At 39.0% G+C, this 14,940-nt stretch overlaps 1 protein-coding gene across 1 annotated transcript in view; it reads right to left on the bottom strand.

The window, feature by feature from the left end:
• The window catches only part of tpcn2 (two pore segment channel 2), a 30,882-nt gene that overhangs the window by 11,714 nt on the left and 4,228 nt on the right, over window positions 1-14,940 (bottom strand). The window contains exons 2-15 of the mRNA XM_044352801.1: window positions 11,888-11,943; window positions 11,153-11,229; window positions 10,146-10,323; window positions 9,895-10,011; window positions 9,373-9,479; window positions 5,496-5,568; window positions 4,726-4,825; window positions 4,569-4,634; window positions 4,375-4,439; window positions 2,885-2,976; window positions 1,249-1,330; window positions 547-636; window positions 336-455; window positions 184-243 (exon numbers count right to left, since the gene is read on the bottom strand). Of these exons, the coding sequence (XP_044208736.1) occupies window positions 184-243; window positions 336-455; window positions 547-636; window positions 1,249-1,330; window positions 2,885-2,976; window positions 4,375-4,439; window positions 4,569-4,634; window positions 4,726-4,825; window positions 5,496-5,568; window positions 9,373-9,479; window positions 9,895-10,011; window positions 10,146-10,323; window positions 11,153-11,229; window positions 11,888-11,943 (1,283 nt within the window). The remainder of the gene's footprint in view (window positions 1-183; window positions 244-335; window positions 456-546; window positions 637-1,248; window positions 1,331-2,884; window positions 2,977-4,374; window positions 4,440-4,568; window positions 4,635-4,725; window positions 4,826-5,495; window positions 5,569-9,372; window positions 9,480-9,894; window positions 10,012-10,145; window positions 10,324-11,152; window positions 11,230-11,887; window positions 11,944-14,940) is intronic.

Genomic DNA, 14,940 nt, shown 5'->3' with positions numbered 1-14,940 from the left:
TGCTAAAAATGTACATTTTGTCCTGAGGGTGATGCCAGAGGAAAGGCCCTTAAAGGAACATTCTCAATTTTTTACAAGGCCCAACAGTAACCCCTAATCCTCTCAGCTGAATGTAATCAGGAACTTTCATGGCAATCAGCTTATTAGAGTTTCATATTTGGAATCCATGAGGAGTGAGCTCACCTCCATGATGTAGTTGTCTCTCTCTGTTGTGGACTTTTCAGAATTTAACACCAGGACAGTCTGAAAAGACAATAAATGTTATATGATAGCCAGCTTGGTCAGTTTCTCTGTGTTTGTATGAGTATAGGTGTGTGTGTGTGTTTGTAACTTACACATATGGACATGACGTTGGCCAGTGCCACCGCGTTGCCAAGTATAGTGAGATAGTAGTGACTGAAGATCACCTGCAGCCTCTGCAGGACTGGAGAGTCGTAATGGGGCAAGGGAGGGTGCTAGGAAGACACAAACACACACAGAGTCAGTGACCTGATAAAACAGATGTGACAGTGAATGTCATTTCTAACGAAAGGTGAACAGCTCTACCTCTTTGATGCGGTCTTTGTCCAGTTCATCAAATATCTTCCTAAACTGCTCTCGATCCATGTAGCCCACAGTGTCATGCTGCCGCACCTCCTGACATGTTGGCGGTCCAGGCGGTAACAGATACACAGGAAGAAGAGTGAAAAGTAAGAAAGAAGAACCACAGGATGATCATTCTCATCTGAGTCGATTTTAAATTGAAATATTTTTGTGATGTAAACAATTCAAGAACTTTCTTCATAGTGTGATCTATGTTGGTTTGTAGTCTTTTCATTGGATTTGTTGACAATAAAGAGTAAAAAAAAATCTCATATATTGAGACAGAGTGAGTGTGTCAGTCAGTTTGTTAACACTGGTTTACTCAGAGAAACAAGGTTTCACAGGTTAATATGCACTGTAGTAACCTGTTACTGTACACTCATTTAGACCTCTACAGGCTACTTTGTGTCAGTTTCAGCTTTACTTAATTTTTGATTGAATTATTTTATATACGAGGACACATCACTCCATGTACTGATCCCTTCTGTCCGCAGTCTATTGTTATGCACATGTGTACTTGTAAAAAGCTGATCAGAAACCTGGTTATGCGTACACATGGAAGAGAAATCAGCGTTCTCCAGGAGAAATCCAGCAAGGGAAACCTGGTTACTACAGTGCATGTGAGTAGTGTGAATGTGCAGAGAGTGGTACAGTGTCAGCTCTGACCGTAGTGATGGCCACTCTGTAGTAGCTCTTCATCTGGACCCTGGACATCACCTGCAGCACCGTCTCAACACGCAAACGCTCCCTGACAGAGAAAACAATACAACGTGCTGCAATTAAAGTCACCTGTGTGTCTGTGACTTCACTTCCTTTAAATATCTGACTCTCTCATGCTGGATTAAACTATGTGGGGTTCCTCATATAAAAATTTGCTGCTGGACCACTATTGACCAAGATTTGGGAGGAGACTCTTGAGGGACCACTACAGTACCACCTGCAAGGTGACAGACAGTCACCAGGCTAGTTTTTGGTAGCTTTGCTAGCTTGTCTTGTTGTACTGTAAGAAGGTAATGGGGAAAGAAGCGTGTAACACAACTGTCATTCAAAAGCACTGAGAAATGGGAAAAACATGGTGAAGCTTTTCCTCATTCTTTCACCTCAGTTAGTGAAAAAGCTCTCTCTGATGTAATCAATGCAAAACATGTTGAATATAAAAACAATGATAAAATAAGGACATGTAGCAAGTTAACTTCCCTATTTATGACTTCTAGTTATTGAGTTATATTTTGATTTTCTGTGTTACAGCTGATTTTTACAGAATTTCCCTTTCAGTTCTTCAATGCTTCCTCCAGCTCTGCTCAGAATGTCTGTCTGGGGAAATGTCCCATAATGCTGTGATGATAAAGTATATTACAATTGTGATGAATCACTGAGTTGTGCCTTCTTTGAAACAAAACTTGTGGTTAAAAGAGAAACAAAGGTCATTTTCAAAAACTGATTTCTACTGAAATGTTCCATGGCGACATTTTCAAATAAAAAGTAAAACTTTCAGTCATTGTGGTCTATGTAACTAAGACAACACTGTAACAACAGTTCATAGTGGTCAGTCAGCAGTAAACAGGAGTAGAACTTCAACATAACAGTGATGTATCCATGAACACAAATGAATGAACACAACATGGTGTTTGTCCAGCATAAAAACAGCTGTAGAGGCCATCTATTAAAAAATACAAATCCCGCTATGTGGATGTTAAACATACCAGTCTGCACTCCAAGACATCAATTCAATCTGCATCATTTGGCAAATTTAATCTCCTTTGACATTCAGAAAGCATGATTTTCATTTGATATTGAGGATGAGGTGTACATTATGTTTTTGCTCAATAATCAATGTCTAAATGTGTCCCACAACATCTCTGCTGTAGACATACAGTACTGCAGTATGAGGGAGGGATTTTTTTTAATCTTTTGATAAGAACTGGTTACAAACCTTGAGTATTTAGGAGTGTTATTGTAAAATAATCTATTAAATGTATTACTCCACTATGAAATATCAACATCACTGTAATAATTTGGGGTGACAATATTTTCCAACAATATATGTGATTAAAATTATTTTTTCAAACCGTTTACTGAGACTTTTTATCAACTGTTGAGTTCAATATGTGACATTTACTGTGTTTCTGGAATCTGATGCCCCAGTGGGTCGTATGGCTAATGATACAAAATAATACAAATGATGACATTACCGCTAAACACACATGTATGTTTTCAAAGGATCAGAGTTGAGATAATATGCCTATAGTGTGTGTGTGTGTGTGTGTGTGTGTGTGTGTGTGTGTGTGTGTGTGTGTCTTACTCAGCAGCCTGCTGAGCTCCCTGGCAGCTGAGGACTTGGAAAGCAGCTCGGATCCCCAGTCGCCTCCTGATGATGGATGTTTGGACCGACATCTGGACCGAAACATGAACAGTTCAAATATTTGAACATAACATCACAGTGGATTTATGTCCATTTAATGGCAATCTGTAGAATCTGTCTTGTTGTTTCCTCTGCTCACTGACACGCTCTTCTGAAGCTTAAAAAGAATCAAAAGTACGGGCAGACCATCTACACTATTTCTGTTATTATTTAATCATGGAATGTGTATTATGTTACCGCAAATTATAGCTTATATTTTGTGTAAAAATATTGTTTTTTTAAGTATACACTGAAAAAATAAGAAAGAAAGAAAGAGAGAGAGAAAGCAACCCTGGCTTTCGCAAAAGGGACCAACACTTCTAAAGCTCACTATTCAGAATTTCTAGTATGGGCTTAAATTGGACATGGTGGCCAAACCGTGTAATTACAACGTCACCTGATGCACACTGGCCGAAAAGACTTTTTTCCATAGATTTACATTGTGAAAGAGACGTCTGTAAACCAGCAGATACATTTTTTTGAGCGTCACAACCCCCATGAAATGACTCGACTCACTATCAGAATCTGATCCATTCAGTTTGATCACATCCAGTCTCTAGTGAGCATGCTCCATGAGCGCATGCGGCCCATAGAATGTGCGCAGTATGTTTTCATCCGAGTATTTTGTTTACAGCGGGAAGTGGCTTTTTTTAGCCTCACGCACCACTGAACAACTTTCATAGGAATGAACGGGGCCCAGTTCTCTTTACACATCCATGGGTGCAGTGACTGTGCGTAGCTCCCTGGAGTCTTGTTATAACATATGAGGTTGCCAGGTTTGTCAAACCACCCAAATATGGCAACTTGTGCTATAGCCAGAGCATCTTTATGCTATAGTGGAGAATTTAGCTGCTACAGAACCTGATATTTCAACTTAAAAGTTGATGATATGTCAATGTTGTGTTTGAAGTTTGATTCCTCCCCCAAGTGGCCAAAATATCACTTATTGCTATTGTTATTATTTATGGAAGTGCAACAGTAAAGTACCACTAATCTACTGCGCTGAACGTCTCTCAGCTGTAGGCCTGCAAATCAGACTCCAGTATGTTAAAACTAGCCAACGATTTGCCAACGACTGAATTTATGCTTAGCACAAAATAATACATCACTACCTGATGTAGGGTGTATCTCTCTGCATATGCCAACGCTTGGTTTTCCCATTCCAACACACGTCATAGTCATATTTCCATCTGGGAACAATTTCATACCAGCGGTCACCAGATTTGTCTCTACTTTGTCTGCCACACATAATCAAAACATCAGTCACCAACAGTGCTCACTGGCCACCAGACTGTGCTTGCACGGGCAGCGGGTGTGAATGTAAATGTTAACTGCTCAGTCAATGTTCCCTGGATAAATAAGCATGATGTTATGCTGAATGCGTGACTCACCAGTAAATATCCTCTGAACTGGTTATAGATGATGGCTGTCAGTAAGTTCATCAGAAAGTAGGTTCCTGAGAGGAAGCAGAACACAATGATCTCAAACAAGTTCGATAAAAACAGGTTTCAAAGTAATATAATAAACTACCGTCACTTCAAGTTATTTGAAAGCTGCCGCACAGACAGTGAGAGTCACTGCTTACCGATTACACTGAAGGTGACGAAGAATATGGCGTAGCCTCTGTTTAGGGAGTAGGCGGGGATCATCACTGTAACGAGACAGAACAAATGTGGAAAAGATGATTAAACTATTCAAATAGTACACTTCTATAACATCATAGCATGTGACTGACTGCGTACCGTCAGGGTTGTTGGCTGTTGTGAGCAGCACCAGCAGAGAGGTGAGGGAGTTCGTAAGGCTTCTGAAATGCAGCCTCCACTCCTCGTTCCTCTTTGGATCCTGAACAGAAACACAGAGAGAGAGAGAGATTTAGCAGAGTACTAAAATGTGATCAATATCAAAAGGCTTCTCACGTTTGCTGTTTTTTTTTTTCTTTTCTTTTTTGTACACTGAATAAAGACATGACTTTACCCTCCAGGGATGTCTGACACGCATTTATCGTTAATTTTAATGTTTTATAGACAATTTGACTCATAAACATATCAATATATACATTGATCATGAAACAGTCATTAGTTGCAGCCTTTAGTTAAATACGTGTTTCACAAAGGCAGATAACATATGTCTTTTATTGACCTTATTATCTTTATCTACATTATTTCTTTGTTCATTTAATTTCCACTTTTGTCTCTTGATTTCTGATCTCTGTTCTCTCACAGATCTCTATTTCTTCACACAGTCTTCAATAAATTTCTCAATGTTTGGAACACACATCCACATTTATGAGGAGGTCATGTGATGTGACACCACCTGACCTAACACCACCACACCCACTGCAGATACAGGAGTTAAAAGTCTTCAGCCGACCAATTGGTACTGCCATACCAAGAGTTATGCCGTTACCATGGCTACATAAAAAACACACACATGTCCATGCAAGCTCGAGTGTCAGCAGTACAGTACAGTAGTGTGTAATTAACAGGGCGTGACCACAAAGACTGGAACTCACCTCTGTTTTAGCAAACAGCAGCATGCCGATCATAGTGAAGAGACAGAGGTGAAGCGCCAGCAGCAGGATGACACTGTAGAGACAAGAGAACATACACACAAGCTTGAGTGGTAGTGAATCTATTTATTTAGAAAAACCTTCATTCAGTTAGAAAGGAGCCACTGCTTCCAGAAGTACTGGATGTTTTCCTCTATAAATTCCCAATATTCCTAAAAATAAACACTCCTGAATAATGTAAGAATACTATAAGTCTATGCTATGGAATTCCATATGAATAATTTCAGTTTTCAACTTTCTGAAAAATCATGTTTTTCCCAGTTTGGCTCTAAATACCCATGAGGCTCAGCTGCTGTTGCTACAGAGCTGCTTTGTCATTGCAGTTGGGATCAAATCACAGCACCATAGTTACTGAATTCATCCGAAATTGACCCAGATTCTGTTTGAAACTGCTGTGTGTTCTATCACCGTTCTAACAAAGTTTAAACTTCAGCTTCTGTTTACATGTTAGAGGTGGACACAACAGATCTTAAAGCTTGATGATCGCATGGTTCTCAGTGAAATTCTCCCTGAGACTTATCTCCTTCAGTTTTCATGTTCACAAACTTGTACTTTTGACTTTTTATCATAAAAGATATTTTCTAACGCAGGTGTTGATCTTTTGAGCTGATTATTCAACCAGGAGAGTTTTCACCCAACGCTGGTACGAGTGTTCCAAGTCAGATTCAACAAACTCTGAACTGCACAAACTTGTTGTAAATTGCTTGTTTCAGTCTGATGAATGTCAGCTTTTCATAAGCAGGTGCATATGTGCTCGTGATATGTCATAAATAGCAAAAGAATCCTAAAATTGCCATATACAGCAAGGTTATGTGTTCTGATTATTTCATTCACAAAAATGTTACCAAAGAGTAAAAGGAAGAATTTCACACCACAGACCTTCAAGTCCAGCTGTCAGAAATCAGCTGACAAACACATAAACACAGGAGTGCTTGCAGCACGTGAAAACTTAACTGAAGTATGTAATCAACCTTAAAAATTGTCTGATTTGATTTTCCGTTTATAATGTGTAGTAAAAGTTGATTCAAAGTTCCGTTCATAATGTGTAGTAATGCAGTGCAAACTGCAGATTAATTTGAAGCATATGAATTGCATGTACTGTGCAGTGATAACATATGATGTGATCTTTGTGTGTCCAGCAGCAAACAGCAGACAGACGCAGTTAGTGACTAGCTGGTGAACATAGTGGAGAAATTGGCAGCTGAAGAGACAAATATTTGGTGGAGACCAAACCAAAGCTAAAGGAGAGTGAATGTTGGACTTACATTTATCAGGTGGCTAGAGATATGACTCCAAATGAATGATAATATTGTTCCATGTCTGCTGATTGTATAAGTAGGTAAGCTAACATGTATGCTAACAAGTTAGTAGTATAAAAAAGGTGACAATATTTCAATGTGTTCAGCAGCTTGTTTCCACTATTCCAAGTGTCCTAAAAAATCAGTCATCAGTTATTACAGGTTTAAAGCTACCCTATGGAGTTTTCTTGTAAACAAACCATTTGTCACCAAAACACTGGTTTGTTAGGTCATTGTATCCTTGTGGTCTAACAAACCTGTTGAATGTATTTCATTCCTCATAAAACATTTTCAATGCTAATCTTTAAAATATTTTCAATCCTGTATTGTTTACATCCATGTTTGCTAGCTTGCAGTCTTCTTCTCTGCCTTTGCTGGCAAACTGCTACATTTGTTGGCAGGTCACTGCTGCCAGCTGTCAATGAGTAAAACGGTGTGAAATCCTTGGCAGGATTGTGTATGACATTTCTGTGTGTTTATGCATGTGCGTCCTCATTCATGTGGAACAAAACTTGGAAACCATCCCTCCATACCACTACTAGTGAATCAAACACTCCACAGTGTACCTTTAAGTGGTGATAGCATGATCAGTCTGTGGTCACATTATAGGGAAGCAGGGACCCATTGACAGAAGTGAGAGTGCCCTGAAGTCTTTGGTGGCTTTTTTATTTCATCAGAGGTGAAATAAAATTCAAGATAACCGAGCCAACTGTGGTTTCACACAAATAAACACACCCACACCTCTGCACAACCCTGCAGGAAGGTGCCACAATGCCAGATTTGTGTGAATGCAGAGCTTCATCCTGTCCGCTGTGGCCTCTCTGCTCTGTGTGTGTGTAGCTCTGCCTCGCCCTCGGTCAAGCAGACATACACACCTGCAGCTCTTTATACATCCATAACACAGAGACAGAGAGCAGAGCGGAGAGATAACCATGTAATCTGGTAGCATGTTCCCACCTCACACCTGCGTGCTGTTATTGGCTGGGGGGCTACACACCCGCTGCCAAAAGGTTGATGCCCAGAAACATCCCGAACACAGCAAAATAATAAGAAACTAAGAGAATACAAGCAGAGTCTCTGTACATACATACACCATCACACACTTCTAGTGGGTCATAAGTGATGATTGAGGGATTACTTTTGTATGTGTCTATACGTTGTTTTAATAGTGGTATACCATACCTCATACAGTATTCCCACTGCTGCATTATAAAGCATTAACCGTAAAATCACCTATCATTTTCTTGATAAAGACCTGATACTTTATGATAAACAATGCTTTGATGTTATATAAAAAAAAGTTTGACAAAAATTCAAATTATTATTTCAAAGGTTAATAAAATCCTTTAAACTCAATAAATAACTTCAAGCCATTTTATTTCCATCTTTAGTACAAAGAGCGCTGTCTATTAATGAATTATCTTTGATTGATGATTAGTTGTAGCACCTTTTTAGGAGAATAATCTGTAATAAACGTCATATTTACTCAAACGAGCATATTTACATTTCAGTCAACTCAGAGCTTCTTCCATTTGGATTTTGGCACCAACTAAAGAACACACAAGAACTAAAACTGTAAAGTGAGGAGGATTACAAACCGATTTTGAAAAGTGAGGGGGATTTATAGTTGTGTGTTAACTGCTTCAGTGTAGTTAAGGAGCAAAGGCATGTAGGCTACCCCGTAGCTGACAAATGCCTCCTCAGAAATGTAATGCATGTTGAGGCTGTAGCAGCTACAGAGATATCACATTCTGATGCCAAATGTCTGATGCCAGTAGATACTGATCAGAGACAAGACATCGTTAAGGAACTTAAAGAAAGGTTCAGTAATGTTTTAAAGGCACTTCCACTGCAAACCCTCTGCTTGCTGCTCAGTCACAGTGAATGACATAATGTAAATGTTGTGACATCATGACAGTGATTCAGTGATGTGACCATAGAAGTTAACTGGATATAACTGCAGCATTGCTGCTCTATATCACAAAACCTACTGAAATTGAAGCTCATACTCTTAAGTTATTTTCTTAAGACTATGTCATACTGTCTTAAGGCTAAGTGCACAATATAATACTGTCTCCTCTGCTTTCTGTGAGAAAATATCCAATTCAAATTCAGCCTTCAGCCTTCACTTCTCATAAGACAGAGGTAGAGAAGGAAACTGCCTTGGGAGGAAAGGCAGATAAAGATTCAGCCTTCAACTCTTAATTCTCAGCAGAGACTGACAGAAACTCCCTAGAGATGCAGTGAATTAATTAAAAAGATCTGTTAGGGTGATGAATATGGGATGTTTTGTGATGCACACATCTGTATGTACAAATACTTTCACTGAACTTCATACAGTATCTTTCAGCCTCAAGCGGTCTGATCCATTTGCTGATGTTGATATTGCAAAAAAAGACTCTTGGAGACAGCGAGCTGTTTGTGCAAAACTGTAGGTATCAATGGTGGAACTCCTGTTAACCCCTTGAGTGATGTATAAATCCAGCTTTAGAGAGGCCTGCCCATGTAAAGGAGTCGCATACCTGGCAATCTCTGGCAGAGTCCTCTTGATGCACTTGAGTGTCTTTTTCATCAGGGAGGAGTTTTGCAGGAGAAAGAACGGCCGGATGAGTCGCCGAACTCTCAGTTTCTGATCAGTTAAGAAAAGAGAAGATTACTTATTAGAGTGCAGAGTGACTGACACATAGTTTAGTTGAATTCTGTTTCATGTTGTGCTGAACCACTGACTTCTCTACAGCTACAAACATACTGTGCTTTTAATTTTGTAGGCAAGCAGGCATAAGGCACATACCAATGTGACTAGGAAAGACAACAGTTGTTAGATGAAATCATTATTGGTTTTGGTCTTTTCATGGGATTAGTTGCTATAAAGTCAGAATAACACTTGCCTTATTCTTTTACAATAAATGTCAAATGTCATGTCTTACTAGCAGTTTTTTTCTGTCAGCTACAAGTTTTTGTTTCACTTCTGTATCAATCACTTTAATGAACTCTGCTATTTGATTCCACCACAACCTGAGCAATAAATGCTGGAAAAGCCTCACCTCATCACAGACCATGCTGACAGACAACACCCAGTCGATGACGGAGATTGAAATGACAACAGTGTAGCCGATCAGCCATTTGCTCTTCCTGAATTCCTCCCAGCCAATCAAGTAGCTCTGAGGATAAAACCGATGGAGTGAGGCGGTGCTTCAAAGCCAGATTATCACTTTGGAAATGTCATATGTATGTGTTTAACCAGACAGCTGCCAATGTCCTGGGAGCAAAATGTTTCCATCCTGGCTCAGCTCACCTTGACAGCAAGATCGAGAGTGAAGATGATGAGGCAGACCATCTCAATGCTCTCGGTGAAGCCACAGGGAGGCTGCCAGGGCGGAGAGCGATGCCGAGGGTCCGAGGAGATGGACAGGGAGGACGGGCGCTCCACGAAGGCCAGCAACAACACCACCGCAATAGTCAGGCCTAAGCCCCTGCACAGAGAGAGATGGGAGAGCGGATGGACAAATGGCCAAAAGCTTGTTGTATAGATGTAATTTAAAAGAATTTGATGCATATCAGCCATTCTGATGTGTAAATCTTTCCTGTAGCACCAACATCATGCTGTGTTTTCCAGCTGTACGCATAAAATAGCAAAATCTAAAATACCGAGACATGAAAAAGGCTCTGAGGAAAAAACTCAACCTGGTAGACTGCATCACTAACTTCCTGTTGTTGTATCCGCTTTCCCTCAAATTTCATTTAGGTTAGCAATTTACAACCTATAGTTCTTGTTAATTTTTAGAGGCTGTGTGTGAAGTTATAAATGACTAAAATGCAGTCAAGTAAAACTTTTTGTATAATCTAGAAAATAAAGTTTTCAACAATTTGTCAATTAATAGTTTAGTCGATCAACAGAAAATTGGGGACTATTCTGATTCTGATTAACAGTTTATGTCATTTTTTCAACATTTGATGATTTCAAATGCGGAACTTTGCTTCATTTCAGTGCTCTATATTAAAGGAAGTTGATTCTCTTTGTGTCTTGGACTGTTAGTCAGACAAAACAAGACATGTGATGACATCACCCTTGGCCATAGGATATTGCACCAGGCATTTTCCCTGATTTTTAGTCTTTCACAGATCAAATGTTTAATTAATCAAAAAAGTAACCTGCATTTTAATTGATACTGAAAATAATTGTTAGCTGCTGCCCTAAAGTATCTTAAAGTAAGTATTTAAAGCATCTGGTCAAGTCATCTCTGATCAGCGAGTGTATGTGTGCCTGCAGACAGTAAACACAGAGAGAAAGTGTGAACTAACCACTGGCATATCCTTGAGTAGTACCATCGATACAGGCGGAGTGACCTGGCATCCACCCGGTGGTTGATGGACCGATACTGTAAGCAAGCAAGCAAACTTGATTAATATAGGACTTTTTAAAACAAATGGAAGATGACAACATAGTCAAAAATAAAGGTGACAAAACAACAAAGAAAAGCAAAGGAAAATACAGTGTGCTTAATACTTTGATTCTCTATTTTGTGGGAGGCTGTATCAGACCAATCTTTGGTCTGTATCCCTACACACTCTGATAACTCAACGCAGGGTATCTGCTCATACTGAGTACCAATCCCCTACCAGTGCTGTCTTTCACCCAAATTCAAAACTATATATATGTACTTCACTGCATGGAGCTTATTGAGATCACTTTTAAGTAAGCTAACAGCTGGAGTCTAACAGAGATGATTTACTGAGGCAGATGAACAAGGTGTTCCAGTAGTCGAGGTGTGTGACATAATAAAATAATTCATTACTTTTTCTAAATCTTTGGGCTGAAGGTGGGTCTGACTCAAAGCAGGACTGAAGCATACATTTCACATATGGCTAAAATTTAGTGCTATGATAAACAAGACACAACATATATGGAGGACATTCTTATCCAAAACAGCTTACAGTAATGTAAATGCATGAAGGAGGATGAGCATGACTGTTAAAAAGAGATCTATGAGGTTCAGTCCTTCCCAGAATACCATGCATGCTAATTTAAGTACTCACCTGTATGGCGTCCTCGATGAATACAACAGCTTGTTGGATATAGAGGTCCTCATCATCTGTGGACAGACAGACAAGTGAGAGTAGTCCAACCATCTGAACTCTTCCTTGATCTCAGAAGCAGAATGAACACAGATCTTTACATATTCCAGAGGAGCTATGTTCTGAATCTACATCTGTACCTTCACTCCGTAACTTTGTGCAATAGTCTGTACACAACATGTCCTCTGAGTGAAGCAGACAGCAGAAACTGTCTCTGGGATGTTGTTGTCTGTGGAACTGGTTGGATTAGGAGTTTGTTTTTTCTTGAGGCAAAACTGGGAGCAGAAACTGGGAAACAGCTGTGTGCTGTGTTAAAGGTGTGGCTCTCTGGTCACGTATCAATACAGTATTTAAAATGTCAGGTCACAGGACATTTTAATGTTAGCTGTACCTCATGTTAGTGCTTTATAATGCAGCACACTCCCTACAGATGGAGTTTAATGAAAAAAACTTTGAAATTAAAATCTCTCATCTCAATCTTTTGAAAGACTCAAGTATTTGCAATTCCACTTTTAATTGCTTCTCTTAATTTGAATCTAATGTCTAACTTGACCTTTATTTGTAAAACTGGTGGAGTGCCCCTTTAAAGAACTCACCAGTAATTACAGTGTGATAGTTGGTCTTAGTAGTTTCAGTAAAATTGAAAATGGTCTTTAAAAATGATAAATTTGGTAAATACTGGTCTGTGCAGATAGATAACCAAGACGCTGGACATTGTTCAGAAACACAGAGGCCACATAATTCCCTGAGCATCACACACATTTTAAAATGATTTCTATGTCTGGTGCTTTCACGGAAGGAAAATCTACTTGTTATTAAAAATCCTACAACTGGCTGTCAGTAAGTGTATCATAATTAAATGGTTGTATAGTAATATAGATCCAAAAACTATGAGAACTTTATGAGATGGAGCCAATCACATGTAAGTCAATTATAAGCCCTAATTTATAGAGAGGTGGAGTCCTGCAATGGCCCTTATAATGCAATGATGTTACAGTATTCAGTCCATTCTATACTGTCTTAATATACATACATACCATACATTTCCTGATAAATTAACTGACATGTACTTCTTTATTTTTTATGCATTTATAAGAGCAGGAAAAATGTGAAAGCAACTGGAAACTGGATAAAGATAAATTGAAATGTTAAAATGTGAAATTATACTGAACCTGTGCTGTACTGTATACAATGCTAATATCAAAATAAAATCTAGGTTAAAAAAAAAAATCATTAAATGCAAATACTAATCTAATATTTTCTAAAGCTAAAATGATTAGTTGAATAATTGATTAGTCAATCAGCAGAAAATTAATCGAGTATTTTGATAATTGATATATTGACAAATCTTTCAAAACTTTCTAATATTTGCTGGGGATTTGATGCTTTTCTTTGCCATATGTGTTAGTAAATGGCATATTTTTGTGTTTTTGACTGTGAGTTGGATGAAACAAACAATTTAAATCATTATCATCATCTTAAGCTCTACCAAACTGTTCACTATTTAATCAATAATGAAAATAATTGTTCCTGTAGTTTTAACCCTAAAATCTTGTAAACGCCACCAAGCGTCAAGTCAAGTCCATTTATTTTAGTGAAATAAAGCCAAATCAAGCATATCCATCAAGCAGAAACATCTGCCTTAACCAGTTGGGTTGAGAAAGAAAAAGGGAGGAGAGACAGAGACACAGAGAAGCACAGCAACAATAATAATAATAATAGAAATGAGACTAGTAATAATAGTAGTAGACACGACACAAGAACGCACATAACTTCGGGGAAGATGTCGAGTTAGTAACATGCATTGATGGGACATGAATATGTACAGATGGAGAGGAGGAGGAGGAGGAAAGAGGAGCTCAGTGCATCATGGGAAGTCCCACCGCAGTCTAGGCCTATAGCAGCATAACTAGGGGCTGGTCCAAGGTGAGCTTGGTCAGTCCTAACTATAAGATTTATCAAAAAGGAAAGTTTTAAGCCTACTCTTAAACATAGAGAGGGTGTCTGCACCCTGGACCAAACCTGGAAGTCGGTTCCACAAGAGAGGAGCCTGATAGCTGAAGGCTCTGCCTACCATTCTGTGTCTCTCTCTCCTCTCTCCCCCTCCCTCTTTCTCTCTCAACCTGACCAGTCAGGTTGATCTTAGAGAGAAAGGGAAAGTTAGATATGGGTCTGTAGTTGGCTAAAATGCATGAATCAAGAGTAGTTTTCTTAAGAAGAGGTTTAATTACAGCTACTTTAAAAGGACTGTGGTACATAACCTGTTACTAAACACAGATTGATCATATCTAGTAAAGAAGCGCTAACTAAGGGTAAGACTTCCTTAAACAGCCTAGAGATGAAGAAATCGTTGAAGTTAGTTCAGGAAGGTCAATTGGACAAAAACCGTCTAAATCTTAAACAGCTCATGAAGTCATTACTACTGAGAGTTATTGGAATATATGAATCAATAGAATTATGACTCTTTGTCAGCCTGGCCAAAGTGCTGAAAAGGACCCTCGGGCTGTTTTTATTCTCCTCCTATTATTGATGAGTAATGGGCTGCTCTGGCATTACAGAGGGCCTTCTTATGTGGTTTGAGAGTTATAACTTATATTAAGATATCTTTTTTTGTTTTTGCCAATCATGCCTGCAGCCAGACTCAGCCAGAGAAGGGTGTGCTTTAGAACAGAGTACAGCAGTATAAAGTAGAGTAGCATTATAGAGATAGTAGAGATTATAGAGATAGTAGAGATCATAAAAGAATAGAGTAGAATCAGTCAGGTTGTTGTTAAAGGCTATCACAGCACCAGCTTGACTCCCAGCTGTCAGGTTATTATCTTCAATGACTGTAACTTTCCTATACATGGTTACATAGACATAGACATGATGAGTCAGATCTGGTTGCAAACACACAAACACACACACACACACTAACACACACACACACACACTTGACTCAAAACATCACAGCAGGATGTGTCATGGTGGTTGTGGAGGAGGGTGCCAATGACAGGGGACTTCACATTTAAAAC

Source organism: Thunnus albacares, chromosome 1 (genome assembly GCF_914725855.1).
Source record: "Thunnus albacares chromosome 1, fThuAlb1.1, whole genome shotgun sequence".
NCBI classification, from domain to species: domain Eukaryota; kingdom Metazoa; phylum Chordata; class Actinopteri; order Scombriformes; family Scombridae; genus Thunnus; species Thunnus albacares.
The sequence above is the reverse complement of the archived record's forward strand: the minus strand, read 5'-3'. Positions and strand labels throughout refer to the sequence as shown.